Source organism: Andrographis paniculata, unplaced genomic scaffold (assembly GCF_009805555.1).
Source record: "Andrographis paniculata isolate CXL003 unplaced genomic scaffold, ASM980555v1 Contig62END, whole genome shotgun sequence".
In the NCBI taxonomy this organism is placed as follows: Eukaryota; Viridiplantae; Streptophyta; class Magnoliopsida; order Lamiales; family Acanthaceae; genus Andrographis; species Andrographis paniculata.
In genome coordinates, this window is record NW_026137598.1 from 5,348,236 (window position 1) to 5,369,687 (window position 21,452).

At 35.3% G+C, this 21,452-nt stretch overlaps 4 protein-coding genes and 2 non-coding genes across 7 annotated transcripts; 3 read left to right on the plus strand and 3 right to left on the minus strand.

The window, feature by feature from the left end:
- Positions 1-488: 488 nt before the first annotated feature.
- On the minus strand, positions 489-3,806 carry LOC127260936 (26S proteasome regulatory subunit S10B homolog B). The gene is made up of 10 exons (XM_051289005.1): positions 3,631-3,806; positions 2,682-2,801; positions 2,205-2,341; positions 1,905-2,066; positions 1,737-1,823; positions 1,574-1,660; positions 1,321-1,458; positions 1,038-1,229; positions 857-955; positions 489-759 (listed from the first exon to the last, which is right to left on the minus strand). Exons 1-10 carry the CDS (start codon positions 3,728-3,730, stop codon positions 685-687), a joined length of 1,197 nt encoding a protein of 398 aa, XP_051144962.1. The 5' UTR covers positions 3,731-3,806; the 3' UTR covers positions 489-684.
- Positions 3,807-4,167: 361 nt separating this feature from the next.
- LOC127260440 (probable receptor-like protein kinase At2g21480) lies at positions 4,168-6,910 on the plus strand. Its single transcript, XM_051288172.1, has 2 exons — positions 4,168-5,115; positions 5,234-6,910. The coding sequence occupies exons 1-2, from the start codon at positions 4,168-4,170 to the stop codon at positions 6,908-6,910; spliced, it is 2,625 nt and encodes an 874-aa protein (XP_051144129.1).
- A 322-nt stretch (positions 6,911-7,232) lies between these two features.
- LOC127261225 (chromatin remodeling protein EBS-like) lies at positions 7,233-12,822 on the plus strand. Of its 2 annotated transcripts, none has more exons than XM_051289473.1 (5): positions 7,233-7,340; positions 7,454-7,793; positions 8,611-8,679; positions 12,261-12,381; positions 12,787-12,822. In XM_051289473.1, exons 1-4 carry the CDS (start codon positions 7,268-7,270, stop codon positions 12,343-12,345), a joined length of 567 nt encoding a protein of 188 aa, XP_051145430.1. In that variant the 5' UTR covers positions 7,233-7,267; the 3' UTR covers positions 12,346-12,381; positions 12,787-12,822. The 2 variants fall into 2 exon arrangements, with proteins under 2 accessions (XP_051145430.1, XP_051145429.1); XM_051289472.1 differs by lacking the exon at positions 12,787-12,822 and adding an exon at positions 12,495-12,646.
- Positions 12,823-16,157: 3,335 nt separating this feature from the next.
- TRNAE-CUC (transfer RNA glutamic acid (anticodon CUC)) lies at positions 16,158-16,230 on the minus strand. Its single transcript has one exon. It is a non-coding gene; the product is annotated as a tRNA-Glu (tRNA).
- A 210-nt stretch (positions 16,231-16,440) lies between these two features.
- Positions 16,441-16,513, minus strand: TRNAE-CUC (transfer RNA glutamic acid (anticodon CUC)). The gene has a single exon. It is a non-coding gene; the product is annotated as a tRNA-Glu (tRNA).
- A 2,191-nt stretch (positions 16,514-18,704) lies between these two features.
- On the plus strand, positions 18,705-20,309 carry LOC127261110 (E3 ubiquitin-protein ligase RSL1-like). The gene is made up of 2 exons (XM_051289309.1): positions 18,705-19,537; positions 19,948-20,309. The coding sequence occupies exons 1-2, from the start codon at positions 18,885-18,887 to the stop codon at positions 20,114-20,116; spliced, it is 822 nt and encodes a 273-aa protein (XP_051145266.1). The 5' UTR covers positions 18,705-18,884; the 3' UTR covers positions 20,117-20,309.
- Positions 20,310-21,452: the final 1,143 nt, after the last annotated feature.

The following is a 21,452-nucleotide window of genomic DNA, read 5'->3' on the forward strand; positions in this document are numbered from 1 at the left end:
ATTCACGGTTTGTCAATTGAATCGTCGCCTGACCTGATTGTCGTTCCAACTTGATGGATTGTGCTGCTGCAGGTGCACTCGCCGACTCTGTGGACGACTCAACAAACAACAAGGTACGCATGCTTTCTAAATCTGTAAGATACATATTTATATATATATAAACCTGCAATTAGATATGAAATCCATATATATATATGGTGTACAGGTATTGAATGAGCTTGTGCAGAAATACAGCAATGCGATTGATGAAGCAGCAGTAGCAGCGGCAGCTCAACCGACAAATTCCGACGACTATGATAAGCCTGATGAACCGCCAGCAATGAAGAAGCCTAAAGCTCAAGTAATTCTTCACTAATAATAGTTCAATGAAATCAATCATCGTGAATATCATCCAGAAATGAAATATAATGGATTCTTCTCTCCCAATGGCTATTTTTAACGATTTTCAAATCAGCGCGTGATCATATTTCTGTCTATCATAAGAAGGATAAATCAAATCAGGCATAATAAACATTACATATCCAGACATTAATAGAGGTTTTCAAATTGTCTTGAGCCCGGAAAGTATACAAAATACGAAGGCAAGACGCATGAAAGAAACGAACAACTGATTGGCCTATGTATGTTCTCGAAAGAGATCGCCTCCCTGTTGTCTGCATTGGTCTCAACCAGAAGCTTTGGCACTTAATCTTTCCCAAAATCGGCACTATAATGCGCACTCGATTCAAGTTTCTTAGCTTCATTCAGTTTTCGAACAGCCTAGGACAGTTACAAATTGCATTATTTCTCCTTAGCAACTGAAAAGACAAATAATGAAATTGGATGATCACAATATCTACTGTCTAGGAAAATTTACCTTCATGAAATCTTCGTGGATAACATAATCGCGCTCTGCACGGATTGCCGACATACCAGCCTCAGTGCATATGTTCCGAAGGTCAGCCCCATTGAAACCCTAGAAAACAAAGCACATTGAAGTACACAAATATATATACACATATTTTTCTTAAAGGATAAATGAGGCATTTTGGGATTACCTCGGCAAGTTTAACAACAGCTTCGTAATCAATTTCACCATGTTTAGCTATTCCAGCAGCATGAATCTTGAGGATCTCCATTCTCGACTGTTCATTAGGCAATGGTATCTCTATTTTTCTGTCCAGGCGACCAGGACGAAGAAGTGCAGGATCCAGGACATCAGGTCTGTTTGTTGCCATTATCATTTTAACCTGCACAGATAAGATAATGGATCAAATCGTCTGGCCAAGCCGGTTTTATGAAAGGATATGCAATTTCAGTAGTTATCAACGAAAGCACGACCTTGCCAAGCTGGTCAAACCCATCAAGCTGGTTTAATAGCTCCATAAGGGTCCTCTGGATTTCCCGGTCTGCACTCGTTCCCTCACTAAAACGACGTCCTCCAATCGCATCAATCTCATCCATAAATATGATACACGGCTTAAGACAAAGAAAAAGCAGCCATTTTAAAAAGAAACCTTCTAAATTCATCCTCTACCATAGAATTACATAAAAAAAAATAAAAAATAGCAGTAATATTGCATTTACTACATACTTGGTGGTCACGGGCATAACCAAACATTTCTCTTATCAACCTTGCACTCTCACCAATATACTTGTCAATAATAGCACTTGATACGACCTGCATAATCGTAACTTATAAGTGGCAGATTAGATGAAGTAATCACTTTAACAAATATGGTTTTTCATATTTTGACCTTTAAGAAATTTGCATCTATGTTGCTGGCAATAGCTCTGGCCAACAGTGTCTTGCCAGTTCCGGGAGGCCCGTACAAAAGAACACCCTAAAACATGAAAACAGGACACTGGGTAAAGAATAAAAAAAGAAATTCAACAAAATACCAGAGTTCCTGAAGAAGTTATACCTTGGGAGGTTTAATGCCAACTCGAAGAAAGAGCTCAGGATTCATGAGAGGCAATTCTATTGATTCTCTCAATTCTCGAATTTGATCTGATAGACCACCCACAGCAGAATAACTAACATTTCCAGGGTCCTCATGAAGCATGTTATAAACTACGGGATCCACCTATATCATACAGGGAAAAAGAAGACGAGTAATTATAACAATAAGTAGAGCGAACATGAGAAAAAGTTTAGAGTTGAATGGAATCATCAAGAGCTTTAAGCAGCCAAGCACAAGCAGTATAATTTGACATTTTTGTACCTCACGTGGGAGAGCTCGCATAATTGTTAGCGTTGTCATATCAAGAACCACTCTGGTGCCTGCCGTAAGTTTATCTTTGTCCACTTTGTTTCGGCATCCAACCACATATCTTGGGCCGCTGCTTGCTTTGACAATCACTAAAATGATGATAGCAATGTCATTTTATGTTTTACAAGAAATATAAAATTATATAGAGAAACAATCTTGACTCGTGAAACTCATATCATCCTAGCATAACAAGATACTAAGGGATTCACATGAACTCCAAGGAAATATCATTTGGGAAGGATTAAAGCTAACAGCCCTGAAGCCTTAATTTCTAAACTGTGGGATGAACTGATTTCATAGTTTCCAAAACCATATCCACTTTTGGAAGCAAATAACCAAACAAGTACGGTGAGAAAACTATTAAGGATTAAACTCTTCATGAAGAAGCAAAAATTTTAGTTTGAAAAAGTAAAGAAATAGATTTCTTACGGCGTTCGTTATCCAAAGGCCTAAGAACTTCGCCTATAATCTGTCCCACGCTCTGAAGGGACTTCAAATCATCTTCGGTCTTAGCATATTCTTTCTTTTCGGTCCTTAAGTTCTCCCTTCCTATGCAAATCATACAGCTTCCATTAGTCACAGCAAGAGCACAAAGTTGAAACCAATCACACAAAGCACGCACACTATGCAGGCTAAAGTTCACAAAGGCAAAACTATGAGCCATATTCATCAAAACGTTTAGCAGGATATGAAAAAAACAACACAGAACAATTCATGTCGATGACATCAAAAGACGAAAACACTACATTCCAAATATTATCTCAGCACCTATTCAGAATACCCCAGAGCTCCCGATACATAATGATTGGAGTATTCTACAGTAAAAGTCACCACAATACCCGTCCTTCGAAACTAATATTTCCCAAGTGATAGCCTAAAGCAAAAGGTAAGATCTTTGTGGTAGTGACAATGAGAGTAAACAATACTTAAGTTAAACTACAGCCAAATTTCAAAATCTATCTGTTTCAATGTTTCTACTTGGAGATTTTATCGATCAGTTAACTCAATTAGACCGTACGTCTAAAAATGGTTCAATCCAATATCATATTGTCAAAGGGCAAATTACAAATCTCATCTATATTTGCAATTTCACATTCATATATCCCAGGTTACCGATCGAACAAGCCCTCTCTTACTTCCCACAACATCGTCCATTACCGCAATAAGCCACAACAACCGGAAAAATTCAAAAAAGCTCATACAAACTGAAGCATCCACAAACCACCAACTAAAACCATGGATGGATTCACATGTAGAAAAAGTAAAAATATGCACAGATCAAAAACCCTAGATTAAGCAAGTATAATTCAACACCACCCCGCCCTCATAAAACGTCAAAAAGACCAAATTCAGAAGACTAGGGTTTAACAATCGAAACCAGATCGAACGCGCCCTTCCAACTCTTTGTGGTTTGCGAGCTTTCTCCGGTACTCCTGAATCACCTTACGGCGGGCGGCGTCGTCACTCTCGCTAGCCATTTCCGTTTTCTTCCCTTCCTCACCTCTCCGGTATTCCCTGGATTTAACGATTCAATCTCCGAACTGTATTGGTCGAGTCAGTATTTCGGCTTGCTGGCCAAGAAAAGAACCCTCTTAAATGGGCCGTAAAAAGGCCCAATTATTAATGAAATAAAAACAAAGCCCAGAAAGCCCAATTTGATCAAACACCTTCCACATCAGAAATGACTGATAGACCCGAATTACCAGCGATTACTAAAAATAGAAACAAAATTCGACCCCACAATTCTCCGGCGACATGGGACTGCCCAAATAAGGCATAAAGCTCCATTAATGGCTATCGGAGAAACACAGAAGCACTAAAATCACCAACGACAATAGTTATCTTCAACAGAAATCCCCCTTTTTTCTTCTTCTCCATACTTCCCTCTGCATCGTCCTCCTTTCGCGCCGGAGATATGGAGAAGACGCCTTCACGGCGGCTTTCCCCCGGTCTCCACCTGCCGAGGCCTTCCTCCTTCGCGGCCGCGCCTCTTCTGGTTCTATTCTGCTCGTTCCTTTCCAATTCGAATCATGTCTTCTTAACGGAAGCCGCCGTGATCGGAGCTCCGGCGAAATCGGATGCCTTTACGCCGCCGGACAATTTCCTCCTGGACTGCGGCAGCTCCGCCCCCACCACGCTCCCCGGAAATCTGGCGTACGTCGGCGATCAGGAGAGCAGCAAATATCTGCAATACAAAGGCCGTGATATCCAAGTCATGCTCGCGCAAGACGATCAGAGTGTTCCGTCGGCGATTTATCGGTCGGCGAAGGTGTTCGACGGCGAAGCTATCTACACCTTCCACGTGACCCGACCCGGATGGCATTGGATCCGGCTCCATTTCGCGCCGGCGCCGTACAACGAGATGGATCTGAACAATGCTAAATTCCAGGTCCGAACCAGCAATGGCATGATGCTGATGTACGATTTCAAGTCCCCCGGAAATGCCCGATGGTCGATGAAGGAATATCTCGTCAACGTGACGACGGAGCAGTTTTCGATCACGTTCCTGCCGGATCAGGGCAGCGTCGCTTTCGTCAGCGCCATCGAGTTCGTATCGGCGCCGGATATTTTGCTCGGCGACGTCGCCACCGCCGTTTTACCCAAGGGCGATTATTCCGGCCTCTCCAAGGTCGCGTATCAGACGGCTTTCCGGCTGAACGCCGGCGGTCCGGTTATCACGCCGCAGAACGACACCATAGGGCGATCCTGGGAGTCCGACAAGCCGTACCTCGACCCTCCGGTCGCCGGCGCCGACGCCTTCGTTGAGCCGAAAGTGATTACTTACCCTGACGGCGAGTCTCCCCTGATCGCGCCGCCGGTGGTGTACGCCACCGCCACTCAGATGGCGAACGCCAATGTTCAGGTGAACGACGAAATCGATTTCTCCATCAATCAAATTAGGTTAAAATTCAAAACGAACGATCGATTCAATTCGACATTGACGAATTATACCTTGAATTTGACACGAATCAGCAACGCAGGTCCCCAATTTCAACATCACCTGGAAATTGAAGATCGATCCGACGTTCCAATACCTCGTGAGACTCCACTTCGCCGACATCGTCAGCAAGTCCCCAAACGAACTGTACTTCAATGTCTACATCAACGGTCAGACGGTAATCTCCGCGCTCGATTTAACCACAGTTGCTCAAGGCCTAACCGCTGCGTACTTCGCCGATTTCGTCGTGAATTCAACCATGGTACCCTCCCTGGATCCATTAACAATCCAAGTAGGTCCAACCAACGACAACTCCCCCACCAAAAACGCTCTGTTGAACGGCCTTGAGGTCTTCAAAATGAACGCAAGTACCGGCAGCCTGGACGGAGAGTTCGCCGGTGCAGGTGGCGCTGGCGCCGGCCACCGCGGCGCGGTGGCTGCCGTCGGATTCGCGATGATGTTCGGAGCTTTCGTTGGATTAGGTGCAATGGCGGTGAAGTGGAAAAAGAGGCCACAGGACTGGCAGAAAAGGAACAGCTTCTCGTCGTGGCTATTGCCGATCCACGCCGGAGATTCAACCTTCATGTCCGGCAGCAAAACGAACTTAGGGTCGCGTAAGAGCCAATTCTTCTCGTCGACAATGGGGCTTGGCCGATACTTCTCATTTGCCGAAATGCAGGACGCCACCAACAACTGGGAACCGAGCAAAATCATCGGCGTCGGAGGCTTTGGAAATGTGTATCTAGGAGTGCTCGAGGATGGCCAGAAAGTCGCGATCAAGCGAGGCAATCCGCAATCCGACCAAGGGATCAACGAATTCCAGACCGAGATCCAAATCCTGTCGAAGCTCCGGCACCGGCATTTGGTGTCGCTGATCGGCTACTGCGAAGAGAATTCCGAGATGATCCTGGTTTACGAGTTCATGGCCAACGGACCTTTTAGAGACCATCTATACGGCAAGAACTTGCCTACCCTGTCATGGAAGCAGAGGCTCGAAATCTGCATCGGCTCCGCTCGCGGGCTGCATTATCTCCACACCGGATCGGCGCAGGGGATCATCCACCGCGACGTCAAGACGACAAACATTTTGCTAGACGAGAACTTCGTCGCGAAAATGGCTGATTTCGGCTTGTCCAAAGATGCGCCGACGACGGATCAAACGCACGTGAGCACGGCCGTGAAGGGCAGCTTCGGCTACCTCGATCCCGAGTACTTCCGGAAGCAGCAGCTCACCGACAAGTCGGACGTGTACTCATTCGGGGTGGTATTGTTGGAGGCCTTATGTGCGCGCCCGGCGATCAACCCGGCGTTGCCTCGGGAGCAAGTGAACCTCGCCGAATGGGCGATGCAGTCTAAGCGCAAGGGGCTGCTTGATAAGATCATCGACCCGGTGCTCGACGGCCACGTCGACCCAGAGTCGATGAAAAAGTTCGTCGAGGCTGCCGAGAAGTGCCTCGCCGATTACGGCGTTGATAGGCCTACAATGGGCGATGTGCTGTGGAATTTGGAATACGCCTTGCAACTGCAGGAGAATTCTGCTCAGGGAAAGGCTGAGGAGGAAAATAAGCCACTTGCTAGCATTGCAATCCATTCTAATGATGGTGGCGCCGCCGCAGCGCCGCCGGCGGAGCCTTCCGTCTCGCCGGCGGAGCTACCGGCCGGCGCTGAACACTCCGGGACTGCGATGTTTTCGCAATTTGCTGCTCTAAATGGGCGATAAGGTTTAATGTGCAAATTATGGTACCAATATTTGTATATGGTTCATGTTTGTTTGTTTTTTTTTTTTTTGGTGTGTCTAATATATAAATGTTAATATTTATTTAAAAGAAGAAAAAAAAATTTATGTCGTTGACAAGTATATCTAGTTCTACCTATTTATTTAGTGCGGACGTTTTTCCCAAATAGACCCTTGGTCGTCACGAAATTACTGATTTGCCCCCGGAAGGTTACTGAAATGCAACTAAATCTGACACACGCTGACACATATACTCTCTTTTTTTGTGTTTTTTTCCTCACTTTCTCTGCGAGCTTTGTGACGACGCGGACGAGGTTTGTCTACCGCAGCGAGGAGAACGAAATGCCGATGCCGAAGCGCGCTCCCCGAACTCTCGACGCCTACGTTGTCAGACAACTCGATGATTCCATACGACGTGAGTTTCGTAAATTCGTCAACCTCAGTTTGGAATTTGAGCGTAATTGTTCTATCTACGTCTCCGCGGACGCTGTTCTATCTTAATCTGGTTTGGTTTTTTGCTTTTTACAGCTGGTGACTGCGTTTGGTTTACACCTATGGACGAGGGAATTCCGCCGCATGTAGCTCGTATTGAAATGATCGTCGCGGATGGCGAGAACGTAAAGATTCACGTGAGGTGGTATTACCGGCCGGAAGAGTCATACGGCGGACGCCGTAAATTCCATGGCTCGAAAGAGTTATTTTTGTCCGAGCATCGTGAAGTTGTGGGTGTAAACGCCATTGAAGGCAAGTGCAGGGTGCATAGCATCGACAATTACACCAGTCTTGACGTCGTTAGAACCGAGGACTACTTCTGTCGGTTCGAGTACAATTCGACGACTGGAGCTTTCACACCTGACAGCATCATTGTGTAAGTTTTAATCTGTGTATTTGCTCCTTCTGTTTTGGCTTATTTATTTATTACTGCTTATGCTTAGTGATAGCTTGTCAACCTCAATAGATTTTCACTTATATGGATTCTAATTTCTATCAGCAATTCAATGTTGAATTTTGATGGTCTTTAATTCAGGAAATATTAGCTGATTATATGGATTTTGTTTGAGGAACTAAACAATTATACTTGGTTGCTGCAGCATAGTTTAAAGTAGAATTTTCTGCCCCGTTTTTGTGCTTTACTTCTGTATACATGCTTTTTCTTGTTACTTCTGCTTGGAGAAGTACTTTTCATTTAGCTTACAAATGTGATTGTTATTCTTTTCAACTTAAAAACAAAAAAGTATCATCTTCTGTAGAAGCACTTAAAAAGGGAAAACAGCTGAGTTTCAATCATCAAATATCGCCAAGCTGATTTATATCTCCACTAGCATATAACTTTTATTACAATGATAGCTCATTTTTACAGCCTTCCTTTTACTTCACTAATTTAATGGCCTGTGTGGTTTAGTCTGATAATTAAGTGAGGCTATTGATTTGTGAAGAAGCATCTTCCTCATTAGAGAATGATGAGGTTTCACCACTTTCTAGTTTCTACCTTATGAAATCAACAAAATAATATCACAATGTTATTTCGTTATAGCGATAGTTGTTTCCTTTAATTGCATCTATTTTTCGTTATTCACTAATCTTTTATTTGATTCTCCTCTAGTAGTGGGCAACCTTAACTTCTCGATACTTGTTTCGTTGAATAAATTCTGATATTTTCCTTTCTTCTTTCTATGCTGAGGCAGATTTTGCAGCTGTGAGATGCCTTTTAATCCAGATTTTCTTATGGTGCAGTGCGAATTATGCACAGAGTGGTGAGTTTATATTTTTCCTTTTTATATAGTGGTATAATATGATATAAATAAGTATTGATGTGATGTTTTGAATGTAAAGTTGAGTTTTTATAATATAAGAAAAATAAAAAATAAGTGTTTGATTCGATGTTTTCGAGGGGAACAAATTTGTATGAATAGTATAAATTCATCAAAATGTGTTCTCTGGATTCATTGTCTGGTTATATTTGTAAGCCCCATTCTGCATGGTATATTTGACAATGTTGGAACCTCCACATATTGGTTGAAGATTTTTTGTATCTTCATTGCGCTTTACATCGTATTGAGTTTTGTTTCTTAGACTCTGTGTACTCTTATGCCACACTTGAAGCTTGGAGGCTGTTCCTGGAAACACAATAAGCTAATTGTGAATTTCTTTTGTACTCAAATGATTTTTTTCTGGAGTCCATAGATATATTTTAGTGTATGGACCTATATAGAAGTAATACCAAGTTATCACTGTAAGCCCCCAATATATTTCAATGAAGGATGACAAAAAAAATGAAAACTTCAATTAAAAGGTATTGTTCCTCAATGTATTTTGGGGAGAACCAACTTGCTCAGAGTCCAAGTGATGCATCAGAGGTTTTTCCACATGCAAAGGGTACTCTTAGTGATGGCTTTATCCAACAAATTGAAATCAAACAATACAACAGATTAAGGACTTCGTAAAGTATCGGTATCTTTCTTATAAATATATATATTTTTAAAATAAGTCATCTTTCTAGTAAGCTATATTTTAAGATGCTCTATCCCTTGCATACCTTGATACACTCTAATACCATTGGAAATCCAACCTTTAGTCCTTTCATAATCAATGAATACCTAGATATGTGGTTGCATGATTTATTATAAATCTGTCTATATGTGTATTATCATCATCTTATAAGTCTTTAATTCACTACATGCAGTCGAAGATGTCATCATTGTGGTCATAGTTGATACTACATTATTGAGTATGCAATGTTATGATACCTTATAAAAACATATCATTTTTCTATGCAAAACATTACATCGAACGATGAGTTCATGCAAAAATAAATAAATAACACACACTTAAGTATCATATAATTCTATTATCTGATGTCTATGTCTAAACACTGAAAAGTAAATAAGCATATGGCTAATTAATTTTAATTTCTTGTGCTAAAGAAAAGGAACATATTCTAAATAAACTAAAAGCCAAAGTTGGTCTCTTGGCAAAAATAAGAGAGAAATGATATGTACATAATATTATTGTTTGACATTGTGTTTGTTAAAGCTATTAATACTATATTATTTGCTTCAAAAAAAATGTTGGTCAAAACCCAAGATATGGGCTATTTTCATGTGAAATACTTGCATTCTTGGTCATATCCTAGATCAAACTTAGATCTTTCCATCAACATTAAATTTAATAAACAATGGCTAGCATTTAAAAATCGATCATTTGTTTAAATACTTCGACTATTTTTTCCAATTTTGATTATAAACTAGAAAGGTTGGATCTTAACTTTGCATCTATAAATGGCACACCGGTTAGAGTCTTAAAACACAAGCCCAATGCCATTTTTTCGTTTGCATTGCGCCTCATGAGTGGAGGACAAGCTTATTTCTTTAAGCTCTATGTTGGGTCTAATGTTTTTTTCGAGCCATTTGGGTTGGGCTTTTTAAGTGTCGATTTCCTAAAGCTTTAATGATTTAAACTAAATATTCATTTTTGGACATTTTTTGTAACTATCTTTTAAAACTGAAGATTTTTTTTTTTTTAATTTATTGTAGTTACATTTCTATATTTGTCGTATGCATTGCACCTCATGAGTGGAGGACAACTTTATTTCTCTAAGCTCTATGTTGGGCCTAATGCCATTTTCGAGCCATTGGGATTGGGCTTTGTAATTGGCGATTGAGTTTCCTAAAGCTTTAATGATTTAAACTAGATATTTCTTTTTGAACATTGTTCGTAACTATCTTTTTAAATTGAAAACGTGTTTTATTGTAGTTATTTTTTTTTTTTATCTTTATAACATTTTGTTGTTTGTATTGCGCCTTTTGGGTGGAGGACAACTTTATTTCTCTAAGCTCTATGTTGGGCCTAATGCCATTTTCGAGCCATTGGGATTGGGCTTTGTAATTGGCGATTGAGTTTCCTAAAGTTTTAATGATTTAAACTAGATATTTCTTTTTGAACATTTTTTGTAACTATCTTTTTACATTGAAAACGTGTTTTATTGTAGTTATTTTTTTTTTTTATCTTTATAACATTTTGTCGTTTGTATTGCGCCTTTTGGGTGGAGGACAATTTTATTTTTCTAAGCTCTATGTTGGGCCTAATGCCATTTTCGAGCCTTTGGGTTGGGCTTTGTAAGTGCGGATCGAGTTTCATAAAGCTATAACGATTACACTAGATATTCCTTTTTGGACATTTTTAACTATCCTTTTTAATTGAAAGTTTGTCTTATTATAGTTACTAGAGATGAACCTCGGAACCCATTTACTTTGTTTGACCTTACTTTTTGGATTCATGAAAGTAAATGGCCATATTTGATATATAAATTGAAGTTTAGGAAGTTTTTGTATGTGTATTTGATTTAATCGTCTTTTTATTACGCTTATTGATAACTGGATATGCGCTATCGCATATGGGTAATAATTCAATTTTAGGATATACATGCTAAAAAAATATATAGTGATATACATGTTGCAAACAAGTATTTGTAATATAGTGATTATGTTTAATATGAATAGGGCGAATATCGCAATATGGATTGACTTTCAAATACTTACACATGTTTATTTTTGTAGATTGTTTGTTTGGTGTCTAGGTGTTTGGAAATGGGAAAAAAAATTCTGAAATTACAACCAACTTCATTATCTTTACAATTTGATTAGGCATACAACATGCTCTTCAAGTTGGCTTCATTTTCTTCACTCTCTGCATTCCTATCAATATCTATGTATGCAATTTTCCGTTATTGTATTATACCTTTTTTTTCATATTTCCTTCACTAATATATGCTAAGAAATGCGCAGCTATATTTTGTTTCTTCGTGTATGCTATCAAAGTTCTATTTGTGATTTCTTACAAGTTGCTTATATGTTTGAGCTATATGACATGGTTGGTTTCTGGTGTCATTTTGGTAGAAGTGAAAATGTATTATATGATTCACAGTATGCATATCAGTCTGAGGAGAATTGCTTTGTCAATGTTTTGCATATTTTATTTGTTGCTTTGGAAAATGTTTTATGAATTAGTATTCAGTGTTTGACAATCTAAGTTCTACCTGGTAATGTTTAATGTTGCAATGTCTTCAAATCCTGATTTCCTTATTGTGATATGATAAAGTGTGTTGAAAGGACTCGAGTAACTGAATGGTCTAATAAGTTTGCTAGCTATTCATAAGTATGTGCATATCACATTTGTTTTTCTTCTGATAAATCTGAGTTTCTTTTGTAAACAGTATATAACTGAGCTGAACCATTGTTAGATGCATTAAGCCTATGTCGGGCATTGTGGCTATAGAGTTACAGACAAGAAATCATTTAACTATGGCATTAACATAAGCTTTCGACTCTTGATTCAGGTTTCATCCAGAATGTTTAGGCACCACCCTGGAGGAAGTCAGGACTTTTGATCATTTATACTGTGATCTTTGTGATCAGCAATAGCAACAGTTTATAGCTGAAAAAAGAAAAATTGATGAGGTGATGATACTGATCCTGATTCATCTAGTTACTTATGTATGATATGAAATCCTTGCGATTTGGTCTCCCGACAATTTATTCATTTATCTGTCATATGGGGCTTTTCATTTCAGATTGATACAGAATTAGCATTGGCAGTGGTAGATGGGAGGTGTTATAGAAGATTGGAAAAATGTGCATTAGTGTATTTCTATTGTAACTTGAGGCTGAAGCAGATCACAATAGATTTAAATTAGCAATGGTGCTGATGTAAAATAGTGATTAGTTTCGGGATTTCTTTGTACTTCATATTAGCTCGGTGTTGTATACAGCAGACGCTTATTATTTCTATGCCGTATGGCATTTGTCGAAATGCATCTTGTATGTACTTATATCTTGTGAGGGGTTATACATTGATTGCCTCAGGCAGGGTCTTGCCCCAGCTGGCTCACTTCAACGTTGTCTCTACTCGTTCGGGTGATCATCTTTCCAGGTAAATACACTCTTATTATCTTGTAGTGTTCTTTTCTAAAAGAAAATAAGTGACCATTGATTAGAGCTAATAGTACATATTATATTTGATTTCAGCGTAATATTATACGTTAATATTAGCCGCTGTACTGATTTCAGCCTATGTTAATATAATATGTTGTGTACAATATTACTATATATTGACTAGGTCTTTAACCATTCTGTTAAAATAAACATGCTCATATGTTTGTTTATAGTATGATTTTTAGTATTATTAAGCAATTACATGCAATTGTAATATACTACCAAAGTGCAACATTTGTTTTTGGCACAAGTTTTTAGGTAGGTAATATTAAGTAGGATAATTTAGAAATTAGATAATGTAATGGAGAGAAAAATATATATTTTATTTTTTTTATTTGAATAATGTGAGGGGATTTGAGACAAAAAAAAAAAAAAATATATATTGCAGGGTATTTGAGACTGACTGAATATTATATAGTCAAATATCTAAGATTCATAGTTATAAAGTCTTGTTTTCTAAAATATGTCCCCTACAGGGGTTTTAGGGCATGGCATCACCTGCCCTCCAGCACTCTAGTGTACATGTATATATATATATATATATATATCACTTTGTGACGAGCATAAAGAAAAAGATTGAAACTTCTGTATTTTAACCTTTAGGACACCCTAGGTGAAGAATTTATTTATTTTATTTTATTTATTTAGTTGTATTCTTATTTTTTATTTTGAAACTAGTAGGAGTATTACTTTTAAAGTTTATATTTAAGTTCAGCATATCAAATATAAATTAATACGGTATATTTTTTAATTTCTTTCCATCAGGATTGGCATTTGTGTATAAACGTCGGCAACCCGATTGGGTATATCTCAAAACTTATCTGTTATTCGATTGAGTAGTCAAATTTTAATTAAAAGAATTGATTATATTTAATAAAAAAATTATATATCGTCTATCCAAATTTTAAGTATTTTTTTTATACTTTCCTTTGTCTTCTTTAAAAATTTATATTCTATTTTAATAAAAATAATTGTATATTAATATCAAAATACTTTAAATTTTAATATAAATTATAAACATATCATTACACATATAATTATTTCATATAAAAAGTTAAAAATATAAAATTATTAAAATTTCTTACACATTCTTACTAATTAATAAAATATTATTATTTTTTAATCTACTAGAAAATTTTAAATAAGACATTCGAGTGGGATAGAATAAGTAATTTAAATACTATGTTCGTCTACAAAAGTTAATTTACTTTAATATTATTGTATTTAATATTAAAAATAACATTATATTTGTGTAAAAATTATACAAATATTTTTTAATATTAGTATTATATTTAGTCATAGTGAAAGTAGTGTGTAATAGAAAAATAATGACATTTGTGTAATACTGTATAATGTAAGTTGTAATGATATTTATTAGGTTAGATAGACAATACAATTACTAAATTAATTTACTAAATAGTAATCTTATTTTGAGACGGACAAAAATGAAAATGACAATTTTAGGATGGAGGGAGTATTTTTTTTTTTTCATTTTATATTTTGATATAATAATTAATATTAAAAAATAAATATGCAAAAAATAAATATATTTTTTCAATCGAACAAACGTTACGAGTAGTTGGTCGCTAAGGAAGCCTTCGCCAACTTTTTTTTGATAGATTTTGCGCAGGTTTTGAAGCAATTTAATTTCAAATTTTTATTTTTTTAGAAAGAACATCTAACATTACACTGGACTACCCATTTGATACAAAGGGTAGTAGAGAGATTTAGTTGTTCTTTCCATTTGGTTCGTTGTTGATACCGGCCCAGTCACCTGGCCTAGGGCGGCCGTTTGGACCGACTGAGCCAAAACTGTGGACATGTTGAGCGGAGCCTGAGCCCTTGGCGGAACTGTTAACGTCCACGCGCTGAGTCTTCTGGCGAGGGAACGAGGCATGCTTTGACCTCTTTCACCATTTTGGATAGGTCTTCTGTTGTGTCTAAAATTTATGATTTTCGATGAAAAAGTAATTAAAAACAATAATGTAGATGAAACTAGAAATTATATACAATTTTCTTTAAAAAAAAAATACTATATATAATATCTTTATGAGATTAAAAATATAATATAAATATTAGTATTTAATCATATATGGAGTATATAACAACAAAAATTAACCGATAGACAAATGAATTTTCAATATAAGATAAATTATATTTTTATAAAAACTATTTCCTCCGTTTCAAAACTATAGTTTGGGTCGTATTTTGTACGTAATTTAAAAAATATTAATATTATATTGGTAGTGGATAAAAAGTACGGGTAAAAAACTTTTTTGCCCTTGTAAATGTATTAGTGTAAAAAGTAGTGACAATTATGTAATAATAATAAAAAAAATAAAAATAGTTTTATAGTGATATAATTATTTATGGAAATAAAACTATTATTTTGAAACAGACATACGATAAACAAGACTATTGTATTGGGAACAGAAGGAGTAATAGATTTGTTCTTTCACTTATATTATTCACAATATATATAAGATATTATATTTTATCATTTAAAAAAAATTATAATATTTAATATAAAATATATTTCTGTTTAATAAAAAGAGTAATATTTCATGTATTTTTATTTGTTTTTTACTATAAATTAATATAATACTAATATTAAAAATTGTACGTGTAGAAAGTAAACGACAATTTTTCAATGAGACATAAGAAAGTATTTATTTTTTGCACATATATTTTTAATATTAATATTATTAGTTTATAGTTAAAAATATAAAAATACTTATATTAGTATGATGTAATATAATATATTATAAATTATAGAAATATATTATTTAGGTAAATAATATAATTACCAAATTAAAAATAATATTCTTATTTTGAGAAGGATAAAAATAAGAAATGGAAGGTTTATTATAGGACTGAGATGTATTATTTTTCATATTACTTATACAATTTTCTATATTTTACATAAAAAAAAAAATAAAAAAAATAAAAAAAGGTAATTTAGACAAAAAAACTAAAAAAACAAACAAATCATATTTCCTGAAAAATTAATTAAAATCTCTCACTTCTATGTGAGATTTATTTAGCATAAATAATCATTAATCTGCTTCCACTAGAGTTATAAATTAATTTAGCTTAATCAAGAATAATAATATTTGAACATTAATTATGGGCTGACGACTAACCCGGATAAATTAGTAAGAACCGGCCCAATTCACAGTTGGATGAAAGTTCCACTAAAAACGACGACGTTTTGGAATGATAGGGCAGAAAAATTATAAATTTTCCGTTGCCGGGACTTGAACCCGGGTCTCTCGGGTGAGAGCCGAGTATCCTAACCAACTAGACTACAACGGATCACGTTTTTCAATAAGTTATAACTTTATTATAATAAAAACATATATTTTGGAAATAAAACAAAAAATTTCCGTTGCCGGGACTTGAACCCGGGTGAGAGCCGAGTATCCTAACCAACTAGACTACAACGGATTACGTTCTTGTCATAATTATACAAACAATATAATAAAATATAATTAAAACGACACCGTTTGGAATAAAACAAAAAGATTCCGTTGCCGGGGCTCGAACCCGGGTCTCTCGGGTGAGAGCCGAGTATCCTAACCATCTAGACTACAACGGAATTATTAGTTAATTTCATTTATTGCATAATAATCTATTATAAATATCCAGTACGACGACGTTTTAGGGTGAAAGCAAAATTACTGAGGCTGGAAGAAATGCTTGCACAAGGATATAGGACTAAATTATTATAATATTGCTAATTAGTTTGCTAACATTTAAAAAAAGTAAACTGTTCTTTTATGTACTTTATATATAATTTTACCTTTGCGTTTTCTTTTTAAATAGTTATGTGTGATAGTATTTTAAAAGGAAAAAAATTGTATTTTTTTTATAACGTGGAAATCCGTAGCTGCGCGCACTGAGTAAACACCCGATCGAACCTAATACTCTACAAACTAGGCCCGACAAAAAAAAGCCTTGTGGACTTGATCTCACGTATACAAGATGGGATTGCATAGATGACCTAAATGATAATGGATGGGAAGTCGACTTACAAATATGAAATGAATAAGTAAAATACGTGGAAAAATCGAAAATAAAGTGTATAATTTAGGAAAAGAATTGCATTAATTAAAATGTACTTCGTCATATCCAACTAAATTGTCTCATTTAGCTCAGACATGGAGTTTTAGGTATTGCGTAATTAGTAAATAATTAAAATATGTAATTATGAATTTAATAAAAATAATTATAGATTAAGATTAAGATAACTAAATAATTTAATTAAAATAAAATATATATATATAAATTATAAATTTTGCGATTAAAGTGTGTAATTATATTTAAAAAAAAATAAAAAACAAAATTATGTAGGACGAACGAAAATATAAAAATGATATAAATTAACTGAGATAGAGATAATACAAATTGAAAATGACAATATATATAAAAAGAAATACAGAAATAAAGAAACATCACAACTAAAAAATAATGAAGACTAGTTTTTGTGTTATTATATTTACCAGCCGGTTGACTGAGGATCCTTTGTCATTATCATAAGTTCACAGGGTAAACTTCCGGCCGAACTTAATACCCGACAAATTATGGTAGGTAATCTGAAGCGTCGAAGTTTAAATCTATGACCTCATGTTCATAAGTCTAACCTCCCCCACCAGATCATCTCTTACTAGACTTCATTTCTTTTTAATTTTATTGTATGGTTCATTAACCATCTTTTAGCTTCGAAGCTCGACTACCAACCTTGGATTAGTGGTAGCAAGTGTATAGTAAAATAAAATCAAAGTAAACAAAACATTTATTTTACTTTATTTTATTATAAATTTATGTATGCATAATAATTATATTATAAATATATTCACCACATATATATATATATATATATATATATTACACTTTTTATAATTTATTTAGTCAATTCTGATGGTACAAGATAAATAAGGGAAAAAAATAATTGATTTTCTCATTGTTAAAAAAAAAATAAAATAAAAATTAATAAAGTATACTAATGTAGACGTAACATGTTTAATGTGACATTTAATTTCGACTTGGTCATATTTTGCTATACGATTATGTATGAGTTAAAAAAAATAAAATATCATATACATTTCATATTAAATCTGTTAAAATAGTAATACCTATACATGTAATAAAATTATGCTAAAATTATAATGAATTAAAACAAATTAATATATTAAATAATAATAATATAATAAAAATTTAAAATATTAATATATAAAAATAGTATTACGCTATTATTATTATACATTATTATTTATATATAATAAATAATATATAATAGTGATGGAAATGAAAATGACGAAAATAAATATAAAAATAATTAATAATTTAATATTTTTTAAACTATATTATATTTTTGTATTTTTATCTAATTATTTAAATATTTTTTATCTACAATTATGTTTCATATAAATTAATAAAAAATTATTTTACAATTCTATAAAATCAATATAAATTTATAAACAATCCAATCAAATCTATAAAAATTCATTAAAATTAATACATAAAATCTATCAAATTGGATAGATTTTCTAAATAAAATTTTTTAAAAATCTAACAGAATCTTATAAAATTTAAAATATATACCCCATAAGATGAGTCTAAATGAATTTATTCCAACGAAAACAAGTTTTAACATAAAATTTTATAATGAACTAAGCTCAAATATAGGAAGAAACTCCGAATGTTTTTAACAAACAAACGAAAACTTTATTAGCTAAGCATTCTCTAGTTAGACGCTAACAAAAGGGGACTCTTGAAACCTAAACAATTCTGAAATTGAACACAGACGTCTGCCAAAGGAAGAAGACAACACGACACGACACGACACGACTCGACGATACTCGACTACCCCACCCAACCCTTTTGTTGGATGTAGTATTGTTTTTGTTTTTGTTTTTGTTTCTATTCTACCACCTCAATTTCAGCTCAGTTCAGTTCAGTAGAGTACCATGGGAAACACGCTTCCCCCAATTCCGCCGCCTCCAATTCCGGATGAACAACAGCAAGAAGAAGAACAGCAGCAACAACAACTAGGGCACGACGCCGACGGCAATCCTCTCTTCACCTGCCAAATCTGTATCGAGCCAATGCCAATCGCCGGCAACCGATTCCGTAACGGCGACGCCTGCTCCCACCCCTTCTGCACCGACTGCGTCGTCAAGTACATCCGCGTCAAGCTCGAGGACGACGCCACTGGTGTGATCAACTGCCCCGCCTACAATTGCAAGCGCACCCTCGATCCGCTCGCCTGCGCCGCCCTCGTCGGCGATTCGCTATTCGTCCGGTGGTGCGACGTGCTCTGCGAGGCGTCGATTGTCGATTTGGTGAGGTGCTCCTGCCCTCACCCCAACTGCAATGTCCTGATTGTGAACGAGTGCGGCGGCACCGCCAGGAAGTCGTCCTGCCCTAGCTGCAAGCGGTGGTTCTGCTTCCACTGCAGTAGGGTGTGGCACGCCGGATTTGGGTGCGAAGAGAGCGGCGAACTGAGGGATCGGAATGACGTGGCGTTCGGGAGACTGGCGGAGCAGAAGCAGTGGACGAGGTGCCCCCGGTGCAGGCACTTCGTCGAGCTCATGGAAGGCTGTCAGATTGTCAAATGCAGGTGATTCTGGAAAATTAATTTCTGCATTCTGTGATTTCAATCTATATTACCTTTCTGTTAATAACTTCTCGCGTTTCTTGTCAATGTTTGTTGGATGAGTGATGGGAATCATATTTTATGCTTCTTGTTCAGCAAAAGATAGATATATAGTAATACTGAAGCACCATTGTTTTTTCAGAACCCTAGAGATAGATATACAGTTGCAGGGGTTCTGTGTTTGATCAAGAAAGATTGTTTGCTTGAAAGCTTTATTGTCTTTGGATTTTCTAAATTAGATGAAAGTTCTTGTAGGGATGGATGATGGATATTGGGTTTTTGATTGATGGGTTTTTCTCATTTGATCATGTTTTGGATTTGATGACATTACATTATATTATATGTTTTGTTGTTGTTGTTTGGATGACATACAGATGTGGGATCAGTTTCTGCTACAAGTGTGGGAGGCAGGTGAAGCAGCATTGGTGCCGCTGTGATGCAACTTCAATGTGCTGTGAATTATGCTTCAGGGCATGTGTAGTGCTGATATTTCTAACAATGGGCCTTTTCTTCTTGTCATGGGAGGCTGGGAAATTCTTATAAATAATAATAATAATAATAATAATATTAGTATCAACACATTATTAACAAAAAGAATACTGAGTACTTACTCTACTATATAGTTAGGTTTTGGGGATTAGTGGGAGTGGAGATGATGAAGTTGAAGATGTAATGAATCTGAATATCATATTTTCTGAATGTATATAAATTGGTGGCTTCTGAGAATATACCCATATCATCTTTTGTGTTTCTCTTCCTCCTCTCATTGGAAATTAAATTTGATCATATGATTGGTGGTGAAATTTTTGGGAGATTAATGGTTATGGAGTGGTGGTGGCTTTGTATTGATTTGATTTGATTTGATTGTAAGGAAATGGAACTGGGAATTGGGAAGAGAGCAGAGGTGTTGGTGTTGGTCTCAATGCATCCGGGAACTGGAGTCCCGGGAGCGGCCAAGAATCTATTTGGATGCGTCCTAGAGAATGGGCCGGGCCCAGATGACTGATAAGTGATATCAACCAGTCAACTACTGGGCCACAGTATAATTTAATATTTTGTATTAAAATAATATATAATTAAAATATTTTGTGAGTTAAAAAAGTTTTTTTTTTTTTTTGTGCACAAAATTGAAGTTTGGTAGGTAAAAAAACATAGGAACCTTTTCAGTTTCTTTTTACCTCCCATTCCAAATAATACTTTCATTTTTATTATGTTATGTTAGACCATGTTTTATTATGTTAGACCATAGTGTACCCAAGAATTTTCTTTTTTCTTTTTCTTTTTTTTCCTATGCCGTATGACACATGTAAAATTAAGTAATTTCAATGAATTGATACGCGTGTTTATATGAATATAGTAATTACTTACTTACTTGTATACTGAAGTTTATTTGATTGTGATTTGAAATAAATTATATTTGAATATTTGTTTAAATAGTATTTTAATTTGATATTTTGTGAATTAACTTTCTTTCAATTTATTTTAGTTTTATTATAAATTTTGACAAAATCAATAAACATTTAATTATTATTTTATATTCAATATTTATTTATAATAAATGCTATTAATTTTATTACATTTTTTTACTTAATTTTTAGTTAAAAATTTAAAAATATATCCAACTATCCTTTTATTTTTATAATTTTTTAATATATATTTATTTTTCTTAATCTCAATACCAGATCTGAGTGGACTAATTTTAATGGATAAAAAAGTATATTTTTATCTAAAATTGTACAAATAAATAATATTGATTTGGATATAAGACCATTAAAAAAAAACCGTATATATATATACATGCTCATTTCCTCGGTAAAAATAGTATATTTGGATTCTAACACAGAAATTAATATGAAAAATAATATATAATAAAAAATAT